This window comes from Cucurbita moschata, unplaced genomic scaffold, assembly GCF_002738365.1.
Source record: "Cucurbita moschata cultivar Rifu unplaced genomic scaffold, Cmos_1.0 Cmo_Scf00020, whole genome shotgun sequence".
NCBI lineage: Eukaryota > Viridiplantae > Streptophyta > Magnoliopsida > Cucurbitales > Cucurbitaceae > Cucurbita > Cucurbita moschata.
The window spans coordinates 2,609,349-2,633,236 of record NW_019268536.1 but is presented as its reverse complement, the minus strand read 5'-3'; the positions used below and the strand labels follow the sequence as shown (position 1 = coordinate 2,633,236).

Here is a 23,888-nt window from a genome sequence, read left to right as displayed (position 1 = left end):
TTATCCTCAATCAATTTAAAATGCAAATATAAGTATATTAACTTCGAGCATCTACGAAAGCCATAGTACAATTTTAGAGATGCAATATTTATTAAAACACCTTAGAATAAAAATCAATATATTATTAGTGTAAGAGAAGATGAGTTTAACGAAGCATTTGGGATACCAAGAGTGTAGCAATTAAGATAATAAGAGCGAGAGCTTGATGTATGTGTAGATCAATATCTCAAGTCTCGTCCCTAGGGTCGTGTAGATGAAGATATTGTGTTATAAAAGACGAAACCTTGAAATTAGTTGAAGTGGTTGATCCGCTGGCTTCTATATTCTTAATGGAGGGAACCTCGAGTGAGTTAAGTATGTCTAAATTCTTAATAGAAGTGGAATTTTTGTGTACATTGAACCGAATGAAGCCATACATAATTTTCTCATTTATAACGATTCTATTGTGCCATCAATGATGTGATCTATTTCCGAGTAGAAAGACAAAAATTGATGTAAATATGAATGATGGTACACGATGAGAAAAAGAACGAGTTTTCTTGATTATTGTAGCCAAGGGTGTGCCAAAGATGGCAAGAATAACCTATATTCAATCTCATTTATGGTCCATTTATGCCATTTGCTTTGTCTTTATTGCCTTTGAGGACAAGTTTTCATCTTTTTCATGTGTATTTGTGAAGCTACTTTCCCTTTTTTCCACAACTTTCTCCAACTTTCCTTCTCATATTTTGTCCTTTTATTGTTCTTTGTTTGAATTTGAGCTCGTTAAGAGGGAGTACTACATACTCTGATGATTATTGATTTATAAGTTATGAATACATCTCTATTGGTACGAGATTTTTTGTAAAAATCAAGAGTAAAACTATGAAAGTTTATGCTCAAAATAGACAAGATTATGGAGGTTTATGGTTGCTAACGTACTTTTGACTTTTGTTCATTTTATTCCACACATACTTTCAAATATCTATGTTGGTATTTATATTTTTGAAAGATCAAATGATTTTATTTTTCTTGAGTTGTTTTGATGTCCTTAATGATTAAAGGGGTTGTTCGGAAATCCGTCTGCAACTTTCTAGTCCATTGAAAGCTCTCATTGTATAATTTTTTTAAAAAAATTCGTATATATAATAAGCACAAAATTAAAAGGTAAGAAAAAGGTTGAGTACGTAAAAAAAACTAATTAGACATAAAATTAAAAGTTTACTATCTATTGAATATCCTAAAAAGTTTCAATAATTTATATATTTTAGACACCAAATTTGAAAAAATTTAGGAATTTATAAAACATTATTACCTTTTAAAATTTAGGTGGTTAAAATTCAGACTTAAATTAATAAAATATTCTTGAATTTTAGATTTATTTAAAAAAATATTTTTACTTAATTTTGGATATAAATAATTAATATTTGTTTCAAAAATACTTTCGGTTTTCAAAAAATTTATTAATATTTTATTTTTTAAAAAAAAAAAACTTTAAAAAAATCTTATGGTTAATATATGTTTTAAAAATATTAATAAAATTTTAAAAGTAATAAAATGAGATAATCTATTCGATGTCGAATTCATACGTTAAATGGTAAAAAAAAAAATTAATTTTTTTAAATAAAATGAAAAGAGGTTAGTGTTAAGTTTGAAATTTAATGAGTATTTTTTTAAAACATAATATTAATAATAAATGATTTTTTTAAAAAATTTTAACTTAAAATTTAAAAATATATATATATATATATATATTGGAGAAAGTTGGAGGCAACTCCATTAATTACACGAAGACATAAATTATGCTCAAATCCGGCGTTGACCTTTTGGTTTGACTCTCGGCCAGTTCTTAAGATTATTTATTATTTATTTAATTTGAGTCAATCATTACTCATCACTTTTAATTAATTATTAACAACAATAAAATGTGTAAGCATAATTAATTTAAGTTTCTACCTTTATTTCATATTTCAACGTTACTGAACATCTGTATTACTTTTTCAAAATTAATCATTTAACTATTTAATTTATTTAATCTACATTATTTTTTTTTTATAAAAAAGTATAAACACCACCAAATCGAAAATTATTTAATTGATTAGCAACCATACATTTGATTATTTAAAAAAAAAAATAGTTTTTAAAATTTTTCACTACACAATTATTATATTATTATATTAAAATTGGGAGGTAGATTGAGACAGGAAGCCGTTACGAAATACCGTTGGATCTTTGATCGAAACAAGTTAGAAGTTAGTTGAGTCGTCTTCCATCCAATAGCTAACAGTCAACCCCTACCAGTCTCTCTCTCTCTCAAAATCCATCAAAATTCAGAACGACAGTCCACTCCTTTAAAATCTCCCACTCCCCTTCTTCACCATCCATGCGCGCCGACATGTCGGACAATAATAATCGCCTCGCTTTCACCAAAGACTTCTTCTCCTCTCCGGCTCTTTCTCTTACTCTTGTATGTGTACTTCTATTTTTTTTGTTTTCTATCAAAATTTCCAGCTGCCTCTCTGATGGGTTTGTTTTTAATTTTCGAGGCGGGGATTTTTCGCCGGGGTGAGACGGGGGAGAAAGGGGATGTTGAGATGGAGGAGGTGGATGATGGGAGAGATGATATGACGACGGCGGTGGAGGTTAGTAGTGAGAATTCGGGACCGGTGAGGTCGAGATCGGATGAGGATTACGACGGTGGAGGAGTGCATGAAGAGAATGATGATGGGTGTCATGGAAAGAGAAGGAAGAAGTATCATCGGCATACCAACGAGCAGATCAGAGAAATGGAGGCGTAATTCATCCATTCCCATTGCTCTACTTTTGTGTTGTGGCCATTGGAGTCTTTTGATATGCTTTTTCTTTGGGTTCCATTTTTTAGGCTGTTTAAAGAGTCGCCACATCTGGATGAGAAGCAAAGGCAGCAGCTTAGCAAACGATTAGGGCTTTCGTCGAGGCAGGTCAAGTTTTGGTTCCAAAATCGTCGAACCCAAATCAAAGTAAGTCTAACCATCTTGCCCACAATCAATAGGGTATTGTCTACTTTGAACATAAGCTCTTGTGAGCTTACCTCATTTTCTCATAAGATAGATATATTTGTTACTTATAAACCTATGATCAATCCTTTAAATAGTCAATGTGAGACTCCTCTTCCAACCATCCTCCCCTTGAACAAAATACATCATAGAGCCTCTCCTGAGGTCTATGGAGCCCTTGAATAGCTTCTTCTTAATCGAGGTTCGACTCATTCTCTGGAGCCCTCAAACAAAATACACCATTTGTTTGACACTGAGTTAATTTTGACTACACTTTCGAGGGTCCCGATTTCTTTGTTCGATATTTGAGAATTCTATTGACATGACTAGGTTAAGAGCATAACTCTGATACCATATTAGAAACGAATTCCATAATGGTATGATATTGTCCAATTTGAGCATAAGCTGTCGTGTCTTTTCTTTTGGTTTCTCCAAAATGTCTCGTACCAATGGAAATGTATTCCTTACTTATAAATGTTGGATGAGAGTGTTACACGTCGGTTAATTTAGGGAATGATCATGGGTTTATAATAAAAAAAATACACTCTCCATTGGTATGAGGCCTTTCAGGGAAACCTAAAGCAAAGCCACGAGAGCTTAGGCTCAAAGTGGACAATATCATACCATTGTGAAGAGTCATGTTCGTCTAACAATTAACATATGATGAATGGACAATATCATACCATTGTGGAGAGTCGTGTTCGTCTAACAATTAACACATGATCAATCTCTTAATTCGTTGATGTGAGACTCGTCTCCTAGCAATCCTCAACCTTCTCTTTATTTATGTAGGCAATTCAAGAGCGTCATGAGAACACATTATTAAAAGCTGAAATGGAGAAACTTCGAGATGAAAATAAAGGAATGAGAGAAATTTCCAAGCGAAAACTCGGTTGTCCAAACTGTGGCACTACCGATGCCGGTGAAGACGACGTCGCATCGACAACCACAGAGCAACTGCGTATTAAGAATGCCAAGCTCAAAGTCGAGGTAACATTTAAATAATCGAGCTTAAACCCTTGCTCTGATTTAAAGTGTTCTAATTCACAGATTGAGAAACTACGAGCGGCACTGGGAAAACACCGACATGCAGCGGCGTCTCCGTCGTACTCATCGGAGAACGAGCAAGAGACGAACCAAAGCTGCTTAGATTATTACACAGGAATTTTCGGGCTTGAAAAGTCAAGGATCATGGAGAAGGTTCATCAAGCTCTTGAAGAGCTCAAAACAATGGCTGCCGCCGGTGACCCTCTTTGGGTCCGCAGCGTCGAGACCGGAAGAGAGATATTAAACTACGACGAGTACTTAAAAACCTTCCATCTCAACAATAATTCTAACCATCGTTGGCTCAAAACCCACATCGAGGCCTCTCGTGAGACGGCCCTTGTCTTCATGGAGCCCTCGAGGTTGGTTCAAAGCTTCATGGATGAGGTAAATAAATAAATTTTATGTTCAACACAATCCTGTGTGGAAATCACTAGCAGTAGCACAAACACTCTGTAGTTACTGCACTCTGTGCTATGATGAAAACCTAGATGTGATGGTAGAGGGATATTTATAATAGAAATTAGACAATAAATATTTTTCTTAAAATATTTAAATATGTTTATTCCTAAAATAAGTGATTGATTCTACTAAAATGAATACGGGCTCATATCATTATTGGGCCGGACTCTATTGAGCTAATGATGATATTTTGACATTTCGAACACGAACGAGGTAAATAAACAAATTTCGTGTTGAACACAACTCTGTGTAAAAAATACTCACCCTCCTTATTAATACCAATCGAGAAGAGATTACAAGACATTCTACCATTCTCCACCCAGTGATTTTCTTGAGATAAAAAATGTATTCTTAAAATAACTAATTCATTTTCCTAAAATGAATATAGACGGTACAATTATTGGGTTTGACGTTATTGCGCCAGTGATGATATTTTAACGTTTCCAACATAGATTTTTGTCGTGTTTTTGTCCCTTACTATGTCTTTCTTCAATTCTCACTTATGGTTTGTTGGTAGAATCAATGGAAGGAGATGTTTCCTTTCATGATCTCGAAGGCAGCTACGGTTGATGTTATTTGTAATGGAGGGGTTGCCAATTGGGACGGCGCAGTGCAATTGGTGAGCCTTAATTTTGAGTACGAGGCCTATAAATGAGAGCTAGATGAGTTAAAAATGGCTCATTCATTGTGTACTACAGATGTTTGCAGAGGTACAAATGCTTACACCATTAGTGTCCACAAGAGAGATGTATTTCATCCGGTACTGCAAGCAGCTCGACGCTGAACGATGGGCGATTCTCGACGTTTCAATCGAAAATGTTGAAGATAATAATATCGATGTATCGTTGGTGAAGTATAGAAAACGTCCGTCTGGCTGCATCATTAAGGATGAATTTAATGGTCATTGTAAGGTATATTTTTACTTAGAATCGAAAGATTCAAATCTCTAATCGATCAATAAAAGTGAAAGGTTTTTCAGGTAACAATGGTGGAGCATTTGGAATGTCAAAAGAACAAAGTTCATAACTTGTTCAGAAGCTTAGTCAACAATGGCGGTGGCTTTGGGGCAAAACGTTGGATGGCAACCCTCCAACTCCAATGCGAACGCCTTGCTTTCTTCATGGCAACCAACATCCCCATGAAAGACTCAAATGGTTAGCCCTCTTCTTCCTTCTAACCCAACTTCGAATATACGGTTAGTAGTTACTCGGGACATACAAATTTTTTAATCTACATTCAATGATTATTAAGAAATTATTACGATATAACCGCCTCCCGAAATAATTTTTTCAGTAAAAGGTGCTATTATATTGCTTAGTTAACATTAATTTCTTAAATTCAAAAAATTGAAAATTAATTAAATAAAAACTTTAGGTTTATTTTCTAACAATCATAGTATATGAATTTTGAGAGTAATGTTTTTCAACCATTTAATAGAAAAATATGTAACAAAATTCTTGGAAACTTAGATTTCATGTATTGTATAGTTAAAAAAATAAAAATTTAAAAGATAATAAACCAATTTTCATAAATTTTTTCTAAAATTAATATTAAAATTCTCAGAATATTCTAATAAATATAACAACATTTCATAAATAATACGATGATTAAAAAATATATTTATAAATTAGTCTTATATCTTACCATATATATATATACAACATACATACATGTGTATGTATATATATATACCTACACACGTATGTATGTATATATATGTAGCTCGACGTAGCGACTATTGAAACTGTAAGTTTGAAACATTACGTATTCAGGAGTTGCAACACTAGCGGGAAGAAAAAGCACATTAAAGTTGGCACAGAGAATGAGTTCAAGCTTCTCCCAAGCAATAGCAGCTTCAAGTTATCAGACATGGACCAAGGTTGTGGGCAAAACAGGGGAAGACATTAGGGTTTGTTCCAGGAAGAATCTTAGTGACCTTGGTGAACCCATTGGAGCTATTTTGTGTGCAGTTTCTTCTCTATGGCTGCCTGTTTCTCCTGACCTTCTCTTTCATTTCCTGCTAGACCAAGCTCGCGCCATCCGATAAAATACTCGAGTATTCATACATGAACATACCTTAGTTGTCCTACCACCCCATCAACTTAAGCTCTATTGGTAAGTTGTCATGAAGAATAAGTTCATGCACCTCTTATACATGTATTGACATTTATTTGATTCATAACCTTAGTTCATAGATTTCATTTATTTAGCTTATAACCTACTAACTCTTATTTATTTAGTTCATAACGGTTCATAATTCTCACTTGTTTCGTTCATCTCTCATTTATTTGGTTCATCTTTCCCTTTGATTTAGGTATTAAATTAATGCTTCTATGCCTGTACAAAGGTTATCTAGGATCATTTTGTATTTGTTGAATGACATTTTGAGTATATTTATCAAGAGACTTTGCAGGGTGAAAGTGTGAGATATACACTTTATAATCACTTTGATTATTGAGAATGATTGCTATGAGTGGATTAGAGGAACATATTCTCTCAAACCACGTAAATTTTTATGTCTATTTTTTTTTTAATTTCTGTTTGTGGGGGCCTAAGTTGGATCCATCTTGCTTCCACTTCTTCGAATACAAAAGTTTTTTTTTTTTTTTTTTTTTTTTTTTTTTTTTTTTTTTGTGGGACGCTATGTTTGGTGGAGATGAAGCTAAGTCGATTGCAAATTTAGCCAAGGGACAAGATAGAGGCAACTCAGTTACCATTCAAGTAACTAATGATTGGTTCATGAAATTTTAGATTTTTTTCATTTCCGAATGTCTAATGGAAAGGCTAAAAGTTGCAGACAATAGGATCAAAAGAGAGCAACAGCAGCAGCGGCATGTGGATCCTCCAAGACAGCTCCACAAACTCGTCGGAATCCATGGTGGTTTACTCCGGAGTAGACGTTACCGGCATGCAGTCGGTGATGACAGGCTGCGATTCCAGCAGCCTCACCATTCTCCCTTCTGGCTTTTCAATTCTCCCCGACGGCGCTGTGTCCAGGCCGCCCCTACTCATCACTCGACAGAAAGACGACAAGACCGCCGACACCAATGGCGGCGTTCTGCTGACTGTCGCCGTTCAAATCCTCACCGACGCCTCTCCCTCTGCAAAACCCACCATGGAATCCGTTGAGTACGTTAAAAATATCATTTGTTGTACGCTAAAAAATATCAAAACCAGCATGCGCTGTGAGGAAGATTGATACATAACCTATAATTGATACATAACCTATAATTGATCCATATAGCCTATATTATCCTTTTTTCCATGTGGGTTTTGCTTTAATTTGTTTGAGTGGAGTTCAAATTTGATTTTAACAACGATAGTTAAGTGAAAGTATATCTCTGTTGGCATGATATGTTTTGAAATATAGAAAATAAAATCATAAGAGCTTATGCCAAAAATGGACAAGATCATATGATGGTAGAGACATGGAGAATTTATTATTCTTAACGAATGATATCAGATTTGTTGGATTTGACCCATGATCAAAATATGTCCAAACAAATAAAAGAAACATGGAATAAATTTAACCGACTTTCAATTCTTGTGTTGTTGTAATTATAAAGAGAGCATACATCAGTATTTATAGTAGAGAAATCACTAACTAGCTTCCTAAACTTTCTTCCTCATTAAAAGCACTAAACTAGTACTACCAGTTCCACAATTTGGCAACTACTACCAATTTTACTGCCGTTGTTCCATAAATTAGTAATTTATTCTACTAAGTCTACCAACAATTCTCCTAAGTCAAGTTTATTAGCTCACAAAATTTATGTCCTTGACTTACCTATGACACATTAATATTGTGATGTCCCACATTAGTCCGTCCTTGACTTACCTATGACACATTAATACTGTGATGTCCCACATTAATCATTAGTTGGGAAGAAAAACAAATCATCATTTATAAGGGTGTGGAAACCTTCTTCTTGCAGACCCGTTTTAAGTCCAAAGAGGACAATATTTGCTAGCGATGAATTTAAGCGGTTCCAGATGACGTTAGTATATAAAATTGCAATTAAAGTTTTACTAGAGAAGCAACATAATTTACTTAGATACACACAAATCTCCTCTAAAAATGACCACGAAAGCCCAAAGCAAGGTCCAAAATCTTCCACCATATCAACAAGGATAGGCTTATCCACTTCCTTCCAACGTGGCACATCCTGAGTGACACTCCAAATTGTCTTCCAAAATCCCATTTCGCCACGTGTCAAAAGAAAATCCAATCATAGGATCGAAATCCCATTTGAAGCCTCACCTCCTCCCTCAGCCTGCAACTCCAAGTTTGTTCCTTTTCAATCCAAAACGCAGACAACAATGGCTTCCTTAGCAACATTAGCCGCCGTTCAGCCGGTCACCGTAAAGGGCCTTGGTGGAAGCTCCCTTGCCGGAACTAAGCTCCCTCTCAGGCCCTCTCGCCAGAGCTTCAGACCAAAAAGCTTCAAGTACCACAAATTTCTCTAATTTCTTCTTTATTTTGGTGCATATTGATTTGAAACTTCATGAAACTTGTGGGGTTTTCCCCCTTTTTGTTACTCTGTTTTCAGGGCTGGTGCTGTGGTGGCTAAGTACGGTGACAAAAGTGTTTACTTCGATTTGGAGGATTTGGGCAACACTACTGGACAGTGGGATTTGTATGGATCTGATGCTCCTTCACCATACAATTCTCTTCAGGTTTGTAGCTCATTCTCTTGCTTTAATAAAATTAGAATGATAATGAGATCTCGTTGGAGAGGGAACGAAGCATTCTTTGTAAGAGTGTGAAAACCTCTCCCTAGTAGACGCGTTTTAAAATCGTGAGGTTGATGACAATACATAATGGGCCAAAGCGGATAATATTAGCTAATGGTGGACTTGAGCTGTTACAAATGATATCAAAGTCAGGCACCGAGCAATGTGCCATCGAGTATACTAGGCCCCCAAGGGGGGTGGATTATGAGATGTCACATTGGATGGAGAGAGTAACGAAGCATTCCTTATAAGGGTGTGGAAACCTCTCCCTAATTAGCATGTTTTAAAACCGTGAGGCCGATGACAATATATAACGAGCCAAAGCGGACAATATTCGCTAGCGGTGAACTTGGGCTGTTGCAAATGGTATTAGAGGACACTAGGTCCTCAAGGGGGGTGGATTATGAGATTTCACATCGGTTGAAGAGGGGAACGAAGCATTCCTTATGAGGGTGTGGAAACCTCTCCCTAAGTCGGTGTGTCTTAAAACCGTGAGGCTAATGACAATGTGTAACGAGCCAAAGCGGACAATATTCGCTAGCGGTGGACTTTGGCGGTTACAAATGGTATTAGAGTCAGACACCAAGTAATGTGCTAGCAAGGACGCTAGGCCCTCAAGCGGGGAGGAATATGAGATCTCACATCGGTTAAAGAGGGGAACGCATTCCTTATAAGGGTGTGGAAACCTCTCCCAAACAAGCGCGTTTTGTTTTTTACAATGTAACGGGCCAAAAATAAAGCATTCCTTATTTTTGGTGTATTTATAGAGCAAATTCTTTGAGACCTTTGCCGCTCCATTCACCAAGAGAGGATTGTTGCTCAAGTTCTTGCTTCTAGGCGGTGGAGCCACATTAGCTTATTACAGTGCCACTGCCCCAGATGATGTTCTTCCCATCAAGAAAGGACCTCAACTTCCACCAAAGCTTGGGCCTCGTGGCAAGATCTAATTCGCTTTCAAATCCTTTTGCAGTATGTAAATTTTCTCTCTTATCCTCCCAGTTATGTTTCAATTGAGAAATTGTTATTATGTAATGAATGTACTTTTACAAAGTGTTCTTGCCAGTTTCTTTGAAAAACTGATGAAGATATGGGTTAAAAAGACTTATTCTTTCTAACAAAATTGACTAAAACTTACCCCTGCAGAAGAACCATATTAAAAAAAGACTCCAAAACCAATAACTTGTGCTCATCCTTCATATGTACAACAGGAATGAATTGAATGGACTTGGTAATTACAGCTCTAAAGAAAACACAGACAAAAGTAGGTTGAGCTATTAACTGTGTTGTGTTCTTCTGTTATGTGTTGTGTCAATGTCGTGCCGTGGGGCTTTTTGTCCCGCCTATGTTCTCGAGGTAAGAAACCAACTTGTTGTTGGTCGCTATGTTTTGAAGCTTTTGCACAGGCCTTGGTTCAGTTTCTGTGAACACATTTTCTGCATTCTCTGTTGGCGATTCCTTCTTTACCTCATTATCAGCAATATCCGGACCCCAATTCATGAAATCCAATAGTGTCATTGAAGTAGGTGTGTCTGCAGCACTTTGTGGCTCTTCTCCTGAGCTCACCACGGTTTCCCGTGTCGAGTTCTTCTTACTCGATACTTGTGATGGATTTTGAGCCATGTAATCTGCATCGAGTACGTCCTCAATCCTTGACATCACTGTGAAGGCCAAGCTTTCAAGAATTCTTGAGTAACTCTCTAGAACAGCCTGTCCAACATCCTATAAAACCAAACCACTCTCCCATTAGACCAAATTTAAGAAGTCATATAATGTCTTAAACACAAGTACTTTCCAAAAAACATGTTTTGCACCCTGTTGTATTGGATTTTGCTGATGTCTAATGCTGATTGAGGAGTGCCTGGGAAACGATGTTTGAGGATGAGTAGAATCGTTTCCGCTCGCTCCTCGAAAAGCTCTCGTTTCTCCAAGCTTACAGCTGAGCCCCAAGCAGATTTTCCATCTTTCTGGTTCATTTTCCTCTTCCATATCACAATGGAAGCTTCTATTCTATCCTTGAGATCTAAGATCTTGTGCTCTGAAGATAAGTCCAAGGTAGACAGAAATTGATCCGGGTCGAAGTACTCGACCGTTATGTTTCTGTACACGGAGTCTCCAAGGCTTTCCCTCCCGTTCTGCAAGTTTACATATTCAATCACAAAATCAATGAAAGATAGAGCATTTATGATATCTGTAACAGCCCAAATCCAAGCCCACCGCTAGCAGATATTATTCTTAGACTTTTCCATACAGGTTTCCCCTCAAGATTTTAAAACGTGTCTGCTAGGGAGAGGTTTCCACAACCTTATAAGGAATGTTTCGTTCTCCTCTCCAACCGACGTGGAGTCAAAATTCACCTTAGGCAATAACTCTATGTAGTTTTCTGGGATCTCCATTTCTGATAGAACTTGTGCATTGATAGCCATGGCTGCTTTAAGGACTTGGTTTACACAATCCTTTTGGTACTGCATAAATTTCCTTGAGTTTTCAGATAAACCATTCTCAGGAACTTTTGGAGTAGGTAGCCACCATTTGTCATCTTTTCTCTTTGAAGCATTGTCTTTATTACTTGAATCTCTGGATAAGTAGTAGAACTCGGATTGGTCCTTAAAATTATCCAAACAAGCCTATACATAATGTGAAACCATTAGAAAGATTCATTAAATCATATTAAACAGGACAAAAAGTAAGCAAGATTAGCAATCTTTTCCTACAATAAGCATCGCATCGAGCTTCCGCAATGCCGGGATGTTCATGTGAAGATCGTTGCGTTGTCGGGTAACCATGATCTGTTAAATCAAAGAACATGAACTGAATTATGATCTATAAATGCATTTTGAAGCTCAGAAAAAGAGAGGGAGAGAAAAAATTGCCTCCATGTTTGTTCCATCCTTGGATTTCTGTTGGGAAGGAACAAATTCAACTATGTAATCAGTGACTGATAATAGCAAGTCAATCTCTTTTCTCCACCGTGTTTTTCTCCCCTCCGACATCGGCTCGAGACGCCATTGTTCCCCGAAAACAGAAGCTGCAAAAACCATAGGAGAAAGATGAAAACTTGACTCTCTAGATTCAACTACAAAACTTATCTCGACTTGCTTCCTCTAACAGCATCTAACCGAGCATAATTCAACTGATATCGTCGATATTATCGACACAAAACTGAAGATCGATACACGAACGACATACCTGCAAGATTCGTAATTGCATTCGACAATGCTAAAGCCGACGAAACACCCTTTCCTCCACCGGACATATCTTCGCCCAACAGCAACTTAGCAAACCTCTCCTTCATCTGTTCTATTTCTGATCATATCCAAGAAGAACACACCAGTTTTAAACCAACCTCAATAATGGCCTTTTAGTTCATACAAAACAATAGGATTAGACATCTATGTCACAAACATCAAAATGTCAACCATATAATATAAATAATCATAATGTTACAACTCGTTTTGAGAAGTCATAAACTATAGTTTATAATTTCAAAGAACAGAAAATAAAACAGACAAAAAGATGTCTGAACCTGTTGGCTGATCTCTGGAGGGCTTGGATTTAGGGCCTTTGTCCGGTCCATTAGCGGGGGGTTTGTCCAACCCGCCGTCGTCTGGGGGAGCTAATCCCTCGTTTCTGTTGGAAAACAAAACATTATTATTATTAAACTCTCCAAGCTCAAGCTTCTGGAGTGTTTTATGTTTGAAATTGAAGAATTTGGACCTGCAATTCTCTTCCTCCTGCTCCATTTCTCGTACCATTTTCAGCTTTTTGATGAATCTTTTGATAGAATAAACGAGAGAGAATAAACCAGCAATCTTGACAGACCTGAAAAAACAAAGTTCATAGAAGAAGAACAAAGGAGATGTTTTGGAAAGAGCTTAATAAAACAGAACCAAATATGTTGGTTTTGGCTTTGAATTGGAATGGGAAATGGGTAGCAGAAAGTGGGTTACATGCAGGCTTTGATGGGTAGCTGAGAGATGGCTTATGAATTGAAACAGGGAATTTGGTTATTGATGGATGGATGGCTGTGGTTTTTCTTGGGAAAGTCAAAGGCTCTTAAAACTAGGGGAAGACAGACATGCTTGCATGCCCGACCATTTTTTTTTTTTCTAAAACTCACAGCTCAGATCTGAAGAACCCAATGGTGACTTCTTGTTTTCTGTTATATTTTGACAACATTGTACAGATTGTGTCGTTTTTTTTCCTGGTTTTTCTGGATCTGGTTTTGCTAAATAAATACAGTTTCTGTTACCACAAATCATTTGTTTGGTTTTGGGTTGGATTAGATGGTAATTTCCTCTTTGACCTAAGTTTGAAGGGAATTTGACAAAACTTGTCCTATAATTGTGGGAGATGGAAGATGGAAGATCATACCCATATAGGTTTGAAACCCCTTGACTATTGTTATTTTATTCGACTCGATTCAAAACCCTTTTGCGAAACTTTACCGAATTTGTTGGAAATGTGACCGAAGTTTATATTGATTAGATAAGAAAAGATCAACGGTGTATAAGTGGGGAACAATATCTCCGTTGGTATGAAGGTATGTCGAAAGTGAACAAGAATCCTCTCGTATCGAACAAAAAGGTTTATTTGTCCAACTATGTGGCTTCATCGAGAGATTGCTCTTATTCAAGCCAACTTCTCTGCTCGATCACATTGTGGATACATAGTACGTCAACCACTTTTGTTCGGCATTTGAGAATTTATTGACAATTCTACGTTACTAGAACTTTGAGACTCATCAAATTCTTCTTTATTCGACACTGGATAATTCTATCAACATGGTTAGATCTTTCACGTATCTCTATATAGTGGTATGATATTGTTTGATCACAAAAAAGCTCCGTTTTTAGAAACTAAAATAAGAAAATCAAACGATATCTACACGACTCGATATGGAAGGAGAAGGGCCTTTGAAAATAAGAAAGTTGAGAGTCTCCAAAGTGAAGTAGATGAAAGTCCCTTGAGAATGAGTGAAAAAGCTCCCAAAATTGGAACCCACCACGCATTGCCATCCCATCCCATGCCCATCATCAAACTTCTGCACAAAAGTTGAACCATCATTTACACAAACAAATCCACAAAACCATGAATGAAAGATCAAACCAAGTTCTTTCTCAACTTTACTGATAGAACTCAGCTCAGAAGTAGACAATTTCACATAATACCGACATCGAAAATCGAATATAAATGACCTTCTTGATGTGGGCAGCAATGGATTTAGAGTCAAAAACATCATAAAGATCGAGAGCTTCAGAAGCAGCTTTCATGGCTTGGATCTGCAACTTGAGAGGCATGTCTGTATCAGCAATCAAAGCCTTCCCTTCCAGCATTGTTACTCTGTTTCTCAGTAATTTAAGCTGTGTTTGAATGTTGTAAGAACCCAAGATCTGATCTTGATGAACACCCAGAAAAAGAAATCCAAATTGTAGCAGATTTGTAGAGGCGATGATAATAAATGTGGGAAGATTTTGAGTTCCAAACGTAAAGGAGGTGTGTCTGATGCAGCCTCGAGCTGGCACATTGATTGCCTTATCGTTTCATGATCTTTCTGCATTGCATTTTTTCTGTTGATCTTTGAAAAATTTGTGTATAAATTCCATTCATCCACTTTCGTCTCACACGTTTTCTTGTGTTTCTTCCTTTTATTCTATTGTTGCCCACTTTTGTTGAACGAGGGGTATGAAACAGAGTATTTTATTACATTACTTCTTTCATAGAATTTAGGCTAAATTATAAAAAATAAGAAAGACAGGTTAGACGAACACAATTCTTCACAATGGTATAATATTGTCCGATATTGTATTTTGAGCAGCTTTTATAGCTTTGCTTTGGGTTTCCTCAAAATGACTTCCTTAAATTAGCTAATTTGGGACTTTCATCCACACACCTCCTTTTTCTTTTGGAGTTTCTGTTCGACATTTGAAGATTCTATTGACATGATTAAGTCTAAGGGGCATGGTTCTGATACCATGTTAGACGAACACGACTCTGTACAATGGTATGATATTGTCCACTTTGAGCATAAGCTCTCGTGGCTTTGCTTTGGGTTTCCCTAAAAGATCACAAGCCAACGGAAATAGTATTCTTTGATTATAAACCCATGAACATTCCCTGTTAGCAGGATTGGGACTTTTATCCATCGACAAGAGCTTTTAATTTTTTTTTAATAATATTTTTATTTTTTTAAAATAAAATTCATGAATACACTTAGTGTTAATTTTAAATTAGTTCGAACATTTTGTTTATGATGTGTGAAAAAAAAAATATGATAAAAGAATATTTTGGGAAATAAAATGACCGGAGATCAAGTAACCATATTTGTGTGCGGAAATGTTATCCGAATTTCACATAAATAAGGTATTTTTAACAATTTTGTTACCTTATTTCATTTTAGATAATTATTGAGTTTTATGATATAAATCCCAACATATTTTAAACATGTCCTATACGATAATAAGATCTATATTTTTTCATAAATTGAATGACAAATTGCAAAATGATCTTAGTAACTATACATTACCACATTATGTGCTCAGGTAATTAGTGACTAAAGTCATTTAAAATAGTGATCGGTGAGGGGATCAAGGTTTTGTTTTTTGTTATACGTTAATTGTCCATAGGTTTTTTGGGAACTGGTCATAAGTGTATGGCTAGATGGTTAGGGTCTCTATGTACTAGTTAGGATCGAGCTAGACGATCCTAATCTAAGACATGTCACGAGCTAATGAACCACTTTGAAAAGAAAATGGGTCCCTTCATTAACGATATTTTTCCGTAACAGTTTTGCTTGATTTAATTTTGAAAAGGTGAGTCATTAGGTGATCTAAACATTTCATCCATATACTAATAATAATGGTACTTTCAATTTGCTGTTACCGACCTAAATATGGTTAGACTAATTTAAGTCTATATTTTCAACTTAGGTTAGAGTTCGAATCTCTCTAATTGGTCGTTGAAATAAAAAGAAAAAGAAAAAATTAATAATTTTTATATACAAAATTCAATTTTAGTGGCTTATATGTTAATAGATTCATAGATATTAAAACAAATTAAAGCTCAAACCTAAATTAGTGAATCAAGGGTGATAGTCCCACTCACGTTCTACTTTAGTTTGGTTGACCTAAGGACCGACAGTTTTAATTTCAATGGCTCACTCACGATTTCACACGTACAGCCAATCTCCCTAATCGGCTTCCCTCTTTCCATTTTCCTCTGAATTCATCCCCAATTAGCGCCATTTTTACAGTAACCAAAGAAGAAGGAAAGAACCCTCAAAAACCCCATTTCGCCTCACCTTCTGAGCTTTTCCCCAGATCCATTTTCATCTTCACTCGAATCATCATTTCCTTCCTTCAAATCCAAAAATCCATCAATTCAGAACCCATTACCATGATTCTGAGAAAACCCACTTCCAGATTCATCCTTCTCGCTTTCACCCTTCTCCTATTGTTCGGATTCTTCGCCATTGTTTACTCATCTGAGAGCAACGCAGTTGAAAATGGCGATGAAGATCTCGAGGGTCTTGAGGAATTGTTGGCATTGGATGAAGAGGAGGAAAATCAGCAGCAGGATGGGGCTAATTTGAGGACCTCAGAGGCGAAGGTATTGAGTAAAGCACAGAGGATAGTTCTTGAACTTAGCAATGATAAGAGTGAGAGAGTAATTGAACAAAATGAGTACGTTTTGCTTCTGGGTTATGCCCCTTGGTGTGCTAGGAGTGCTGAGTTAATGCCCCATTTCGCTGAGGCAGCTAATTCACTTAGGGAATTGGGAAGCCCCATTTTAATGGCGAAGCTTGATGCCGATCGCTATCCAAAAGCGGCTTCTGCCCTCCAAATTAAGGGGTTCCCTACACTTCTTCTGTTTGTTAATGGGACTTCTCAAGCTTACACTGGTGGATTCACTGCGTAAGTAGATTGTTAATGGAAATTGATCATATTATCTATTTTTATAATTGAATCCTGTCTTGATTTGTTTGAATTGGCGTTATTTTTCCATGAATTCAGGGAAGAGATTGTGATCTGGGTCCAGAAAAAGACTGGTGTGCCTGTTATAAATATAAGCTCTTTGAACGAAGCTAAAGAATTTCTTAAGAAGCACCACATGTTTGTTGTTGGTCGGTTTGAGAAATTTGAGGTTTGTTACTTCTCTGTGTACCTCGTATATGTATGTTTTCTTTTAGAGAATTTGGACAAAATAAAGAACAAACCGCAGTGCGAACACAGCTTTAAGTAAATAGAACATCATGTTACAGGAGCTCGACTGCCATACTCCAAAGGGGGTCGTTTTTAAGTTACAGTCTTGAGCCTAATGAACCAATCTTTCTACTAGCACCCTAGATCCCAAAAAGTCACTTTGAATGTTGCATTGCTTGTTTTCGGATCGAATCAAAATAAAATCTCTGTTCCCAAGTTCTTGTAACTTGGTTGTTTGATGGCAAAGGAAAGGTCCTGTCGAGGTCTTGTTTCGCCGTTTTGTGGGGCGTTTGGCTTGATAGGAACGGCGTTTAGGCGTTTGTTGTTTATTGGCATAGCATCATTAGTGCTTCCTGTCTTTACTCTATATATGTATTAATCATGGAGGATCTGGTGAAGAAATGTGTTTTATTTTCTCAAGGGGCCTGCATATGAAGAATTTTTTAAAGCAGCCTCAGATGACAATGAATTCCAGTTTGTTGGGGTGAGCGACATTGAAGCTGCAAAGGTCCTCTTCCCAGATATTAAGCCCTCAAACAATTTCCTTGGATTGGTTAAAGATGAGGAGGAAAGATATAGCGCGTACGGTGAGTTGGATCGATAGTTTAAAATTTTTATTATGAGCTAGCTTGCATGCACCCCGGACTGATAGTTATGTGGATGTTAATATCATCTTTGCTTACTTATTGTATGTTGCAGAAGGAGGTTTTGAAAGGGAAAAGATATTGCATTTTTTGGAGCATAACAAGTTTCCATTAGTCACTAAACTGACGGAAATGAATTCGATCCGAGTTTACTCCAGCCCTGTTAAACGCCAGGTTCCCCATATGTCTCATATCTCTTTGAATTGCATCCTTTCATGTACATCTCTACATTCTTTGCATTCTGGATTTGTTTTCTTTCTTTTTGGGTTTCTCATAAGTTGATGAAGAAAAATGTACTTGTAACAACCAAAAAAAAAAAAAAAAAATGTAATTTTCTAGTTTTTTGGATCCTGTAATTAGACAACACTTGTTGTGTGAGATCACACGTTGGTTGGAAAGGGGAACAAAGCATTCTTTATAAGGGTGTGGAAACCTCTTCCCAGCATACGCGTTTTAAAAACCTTGAGGAAGCCCATAAGAGAAAACGCCTAAATAGGACAATATCTGTTAGGGGTGGGTTTGGGCTGTTACAAATGATATCAGAGGCAGGTTACTGGGTGATGTGCCAGTGAGGAAGTTGAACCCCGAAGGGGGTGGACACCAAGCGGTGTGCCAGCGAGGACGTTGGGCCCCGAAGGTGGGTGGATTGGGAGAGTCCCACATCGATTGGAGAGGGGAACGAGTACCAGTGTGGATGCTGGCCCCAAAAGGGGGTGGATTGTGAGATCCCACATTTGTTGGAGAGGGGAATGAATAGATTGTGAGATCCCACATTTGTTGGAGAGGGGAATGAAGCATTGTTTATAAGGGTATGGATACCTCTCTCGAGCAGACGCGTTTTAAAACGCTTGAGGGGAAGCTTAGAAGGGAAAGCTTAAAGAGGACAATATCTACTAGCGGTGGGCTTGGGCTTGGGCTTGGGCTTGGGCTTGGACTGTTACATCGGAATAAAAAAGAATGGTATTGATAAGTCCTGGTACTGTACAAAGAAACATTTCATGTTGAGGTCAAAAGAAACTTGATGTATGTATCAAAAAGCTAGTAAAAACAGAAAGAAGAGGCAAAAAAAAAAAAAACTTTTTTACTCTAATTATTTACTTGGAATGTTAGAATCTACCGAAGACAAATTGTCTAATTTTCATTCACTTTGAAGGTTCTCATCTTTGCTGATGACGAAGAATTCAAGGATCTTCTCGAGCCGCTTCAGAATGTTGCGAAAAAGTTAAAGTCAAAGGTAAACAAATTATGTATTCTCTGCTTATCAAAGTTACTCATCAGTCATCACATTGTGTAGATGAATGTTGATAATACTATCTTCTTCTCAATGCAGGTGATGTTTATATCCATAGACATTGCAAATGAAAATCTCGCAAAGCCCTTCTTGTCATTATTCGGCCTCGAAGAATCAGACCGAATTGTGGTTCGTATTTTGCTTCAGCCATCCTTTTCCCAACCAAAAAATCTGGAGAGAATCGTATCTTTAGCCTAATCTGCATCTCCTAATGCACTTTATATTTGCTATGCATCTGTCAGGTTGCTGCTTTTGATAACGGAATGAGCTCAAAGTTTTTGTTAGAGTCAGATCCGACCCCGAGCAACATAGAGGTAAAACTATTGTTCTATATATATGTATTCTGTGTTGAGAAAGTTTGTTGTTAGGCCACTGATATGGTTCTATGAATTTCCATGTCTATAGGAGTTTGGCAGAGGCCTTCATGATGGTACTCTGTCTCCTTACTTCAGATCACAGCCAATCCCAAATAATGTGAGTTCCTGTGAATATGTTTTGGATCATTCGAAGTACTTGGGAATTTCGATCGCTGTCGTTTTGATAATTGGGTCGTTGTCGTTGTTGTGATTTGAAGGAGGGAGCAAGCATTCAAGTAGTTGTTGGAAGGACATTTGATGAATTGGTTTTGAAGAATCCCAAAAATGTATTCTTGGAGGTAATGAATGAGTAATTTATTATGTTCATGTAATCTTGTTTGTGGGATCTTATAAGGTTTTATTATTATGAAACAGGTGCATACCCCATGGTGCATTACCTGCGAGGCAACAAGCAAGAATGTGGAGAAGTTGGCTAAGCATTTCAAAGATTTTGATAACATTGTTTTTGCCAGAATTGATGCTTCTGCAAACGAACATCCAAAGCTACAAGTCAGTCACTCACTCACTCACTCACTCACTCATGTTATTATCAATAATCAAATCCTAACAATTTGGTGTCTGTTTGTGATGGTGCAGGTAGATGATTATCCAACCCTCCTGTTTTACCCCGCATCTGATAAATCAAACCCGGTTAGTATTCGTACTGTGTTTTTCATTCTTCGGGTTTGTTTGGAATAACTTTCGTTTGTTCGAAGGTATAAAACCATGCTCCTCTGTTTTCGATTGCGCAGATCAAGGTTTCGAGCAAAGGGAGCTTGAAGGATTTGGCCAAGAACATCTCCAAACTGCTCAAGTCTGAAGAGCAGGGCAGTGGGAAAGATGAACTATAATAGGAACACAACAAAGCATTTAGATTTGACACAGAGGCATACACCAAGCTTCTTGGATTGGACTCCTTATATTATATCTACATCTTTTTAATTTATGCTCTCTTCACCATTCACATCTAATACAACACATCTTTCTTTACCATTAATATGGCCTAATCTTGTTAAGTTATATATATATATAAAAGAAACTTAGTTTTTCAAAATTAATTTGTGTATGCAAATATTCATTAGCTTAGGTATTAAATTTGTTATCTGTGATTTAACTTTGCAATTAATTAATCACTTTGAAGTATCTGAGAAACTAAATTAAGAAAGTGAAAAGGGTTTTTCTAAAGAAGAGAAAGTAAAGAACAAGATTGATAAATAAAAGAAATAAAATAATAATAATAATAATAGCTCGAAAGTTCACGAAATTCGTTGGAAATTCAAGAACTCATTATCTCTATTCTCTCTGATGTGTATTCACAAAGAAGCTAGAAAGATTCAACCAGAAAATTTCCCTAACTTCCAAGTTACTCACATCAATAACAGGATCAAAAACAAGAACAAGAACAAGGACTCTATTGAAAATTCAACAACAGAATTTTAACAAGAAACAAGAACAAGAAGCAGAACATGAACTCCATCAAAAATTGAACAACAGAATTTTAAGCAAAACCTTGGAGTAAAATAGGTTTCTCCTTCTCGGCTTCATCTCCATTCTCGAATCCTTCAAATCCTTCAAATCCATCTACCACACAAGGCTTCCATCTCCTCATCTCCATTCCCCCAATAACGATCGCGTCTCGATCAAATTCCGGCAATGTCAGTCCCATCTGCGTCGTGCAAGTCAGTCCGTCGACGGCATCGCCCCATGGATCATGGACGCAGCCCGCATCGAAGGGAAAAAGAAGGGCGGAGGCCCTGGATTTCACGGTGGAGGCTACCTTGAAGAAAGATTGGCAAACTGAATTGGGAGGAGGGGCGGAATAATCAAGGCCAGCGCCTAGGGGACGCGGAGGGAAGAATCGATCGAAGAAACGTGGTTTGGATTTGCATTTTTCAATCGTAGCCATGACAGAGGGAACGAGAAACAGAAAGCCTGAATTTGGAAAATGTGGGAATGGGAATGAATTTGGCAGTTGCCCGGGTTCCTATTTATAAACTCTACAACTGTGCATCCTATATTATTTCATTTCATCGCTGCATTCAAACACCTTAAATTATTTTTAATCTATAAAAAGAAATATTTTTAAATAATCAGAATTATTAATATTTTATTTCAAAAATTATTCAATTTTGAATGAAGAATATTTTTTAAACGCTTTAAAAAATTTACAAATATGTTTGAAATAAAAGGCTAACCGTTTTCCTCCAAAATTATCCCGGAGTAGTTATAAAAAAATTAAGTTGGAGGTTTTTTTAGAATGAACTGCTAACTGTTTTTGTCCAAAATTATCCATCATAGGAGTATTTAAAAAAAAAAAAAAAAAAATTAAGTTGAAGGTTTTTTTTTAATGAAATGCTAACGGTTTTCATCCAAAATTATCGAGTATTTTTTTAGTTTTTTTAGACTTTTTTTAGACTTTTTATATTAAAAAAAAATTAAATTTGAAGTTTTTTTTAGACTTTTTCTAGTGCTTTGAGTCCGAATCTAAGACATCTTATATTGACAAAATTATCGTTAAATATTGAAATCATATAATTAATTTTAGAAAGGTCATTGACAAAATTATCATTAAATATTGAAATCATAAAATTAATTTCAGAAGGGAGACCGTACTTCATTCATGTACTTCATTCGAATCCATTAAATTTTATATAGAATTTTAAAAAAAGATTGAAAATTAAAACATTGCATCGAATAAATATCTAAAAAAAATTATCAACCCTTTTAACATATGAAAGTCTCTTAAAAAGAAATCCTCAAGTTTTAATAGACTTTGAGATAATATTTTTCAAATTTAAAATATTATTTAATCATATTTAAACATCATAAAAGTATTTCAATCCATATTCAACTAACTTCAATTTCGAACAGTTTGGAAATTCAGAATTCAGGCATATATTTAATGTTTCTAATATACATCATCTTAATATTTAATATATCATTATTTTATATTTAGCATATCTATTTTTCTTATTTTATATTTGAAGACTTCAAACTATATATATGGTTATTATGAGACAGCTAGACCATAAAAATTTACTCTAATGCTTTTCAATTAATTGATTAATTAAAGAGTTCTAAGTAATAAAGTTATTTTCAATTGAATAATAAATTTTCAATTGATTAATTAAAGAGTTCTAGGTAATCAATTTTGCTTTATTATCTATATATGACTCTACTTGTAAACTTGAATGATCGGTTACAACAAAATTGATCTTTCACAAGTTATTCGTAGTTACAATTAGGTCAAACACAAGAATCTGAAAGACAAAACAAATAGAAGAAGCAGCAATAAACTAGATTCCGAGAAGAAAAGACACCAAAGTCGATGGACTAATCCAATAACTTTACCTATCGATCCAAAGAAGGAGAAAGAACCAAACCAATATAAAAGACTCATTTCAAATTAAGAGTGTGATATATGAGATTCCTCTCTTGCATTTACACATTCTTCAAACTCATCATCCTAAGATATTGGTTGCTCGAAAGAAAAAGGGTTCTCTTCAAGAACTCCACATCACATCACCAACATATTATTAGGCAAGATAAAGATTATTTCCTTGTAGTATGTTTGGTCTAACAGTCCTATGATTGAAAATTCCTGACATTCTCGGTCTAACTAACATAACTGTCCTATAATTGAAAATGTCCAAGGATGATCAGAAAATCAACACAGCAAAGATGCAACCAACCTTGAGAATCATAACAAATCTCACTTCTTAATTGTTTAGAGGTCAAAAGGGTGATAAGAAATCAACAGATCATAAATTCTACAGCATTCACACTCCACAAACCCTTGTTTAATGTAAGGTTTTTTAAGCATATAGCTCGCAGGAGGGTCCGTTTTGTCCAAAAAAGGAAGGAGAGAATTTGAATCAACATTCTGTCAACTTATCTATACACTAGAGATTGGATAGAAGACTTAATAGACCTCCAAAAGTAGCATCAGCACACTCGTAATTCATGGTATTGTTGACATCAACTGTCCTTAAATTGAAGTCGTATTCTTGAACAGAACGAGTGTCTTACATACCTCTGATATGTACAGCTATAAAGATATGGAAGGACTTTTTTTAGAGGCTTAAAAGGTTCTAGATAAGAGTGTTTACTTATATGCACTTCAACATCATCTTTCTTCATTTCCT

At 36.1% G+C, this 23,888-nt stretch overlaps 5 protein-coding genes across 5 annotated transcripts; 3 read left to right on the top strand and 2 right to left on the bottom strand.

Moving 5' to 3' along the window:
- Positions 1-2,296: 2,296 nt before the first annotated feature.
- Positions 2,297-7,752, top strand: LOC111457637 (homeobox-leucine zipper protein GLABRA 2-like). Its single transcript, XM_023099957.1, has 11 exons — positions 2,297-2,446; positions 2,526-2,773; positions 2,861-2,978; positions 3,807-4,004; positions 4,065-4,445; positions 5,038-5,139; positions 5,219-5,431; positions 5,500-5,674; positions 6,293-6,563; positions 7,154-7,241; positions 7,318-7,752. Exons 1-11 carry the CDS (start codon positions 2,363-2,365, stop codon positions 7,717-7,719), a joined length of 2,280 nt encoding a protein of 759 aa, XP_022955725.1. The 5' UTR covers positions 2,297-2,362; the 3' UTR covers positions 7,720-7,752.
- Positions 7,753-8,709: 957 nt separating this feature from the next.
- On the top strand, positions 8,710-10,330 carry LOC111457635 (photosystem I reaction center subunit VI, chloroplastic-like). The gene is made up of 3 exons (XM_023099955.1): positions 8,710-8,968; positions 9,071-9,197; positions 10,022-10,330. The coding sequence occupies exons 1-3, from the start codon at positions 8,841-8,843 to the stop codon at positions 10,199-10,201; spliced, it is 435 nt and encodes a 144-aa protein (XP_022955723.1). The 5' UTR covers positions 8,710-8,840; the 3' UTR covers positions 10,202-10,330.
- A 93-nt stretch (positions 10,331-10,423) lies between these two features.
- LOC111458014 (rop guanine nucleotide exchange factor 12) lies at positions 10,424-13,454 on the bottom strand. Its single transcript, XM_023100494.1, has 7 exons — positions 12,778-13,454; positions 12,441-12,557; positions 12,125-12,279; positions 11,966-12,040; positions 11,609-11,878; positions 11,066-11,386; positions 10,424-10,973 (listed from the first exon to the last, which is right to left on the bottom strand). The coding sequence occupies exons 1-7, from the start codon at positions 13,004-13,006 to the stop codon at positions 10,563-10,565; spliced, it is 1,578 nt and encodes a 525-aa protein (XP_022956262.1). The 5' UTR covers positions 13,007-13,454; the 3' UTR covers positions 10,424-10,562.
- A 565-nt stretch (positions 13,455-14,019) lies between these two features.
- LOC111457636 (dynein light chain 1, cytoplasmic-like) lies at positions 14,020-14,761 on the bottom strand. The gene is made up of 2 exons (XM_023099956.1): positions 14,450-14,761; positions 14,020-14,295 (listed from the first exon to the last, which is right to left on the bottom strand). The coding sequence occupies exons 1-2, from the start codon at positions 14,585-14,587 to the stop codon at positions 14,125-14,127; spliced, it is 309 nt and encodes a 102-aa protein (XP_022955724.1). The 5' UTR covers positions 14,588-14,761; the 3' UTR covers positions 14,020-14,124.
- A 1,639-nt stretch (positions 14,762-16,400) lies between these two features.
- On the top strand, positions 16,401-20,740 carry LOC111457634 (protein disulfide isomerase-like 1-6). The gene is made up of 12 exons (XM_023099954.1): positions 16,401-17,164; positions 17,264-17,393; positions 17,874-18,039; positions 18,152-18,270; positions 19,250-19,330; positions 19,427-19,516; positions 19,630-19,701; positions 19,793-19,861; positions 19,962-20,042; positions 20,119-20,253; positions 20,341-20,394; positions 20,496-20,740. The coding sequence occupies exons 1-12, from the start codon at positions 16,647-16,649 to the stop codon at positions 20,592-20,594; spliced, it is 1,614 nt and encodes a 537-aa protein (XP_022955722.1). The 5' UTR covers positions 16,401-16,646; the 3' UTR covers positions 20,595-20,740.
- Positions 20,741-23,888: the final 3,148 nt, after the last annotated feature.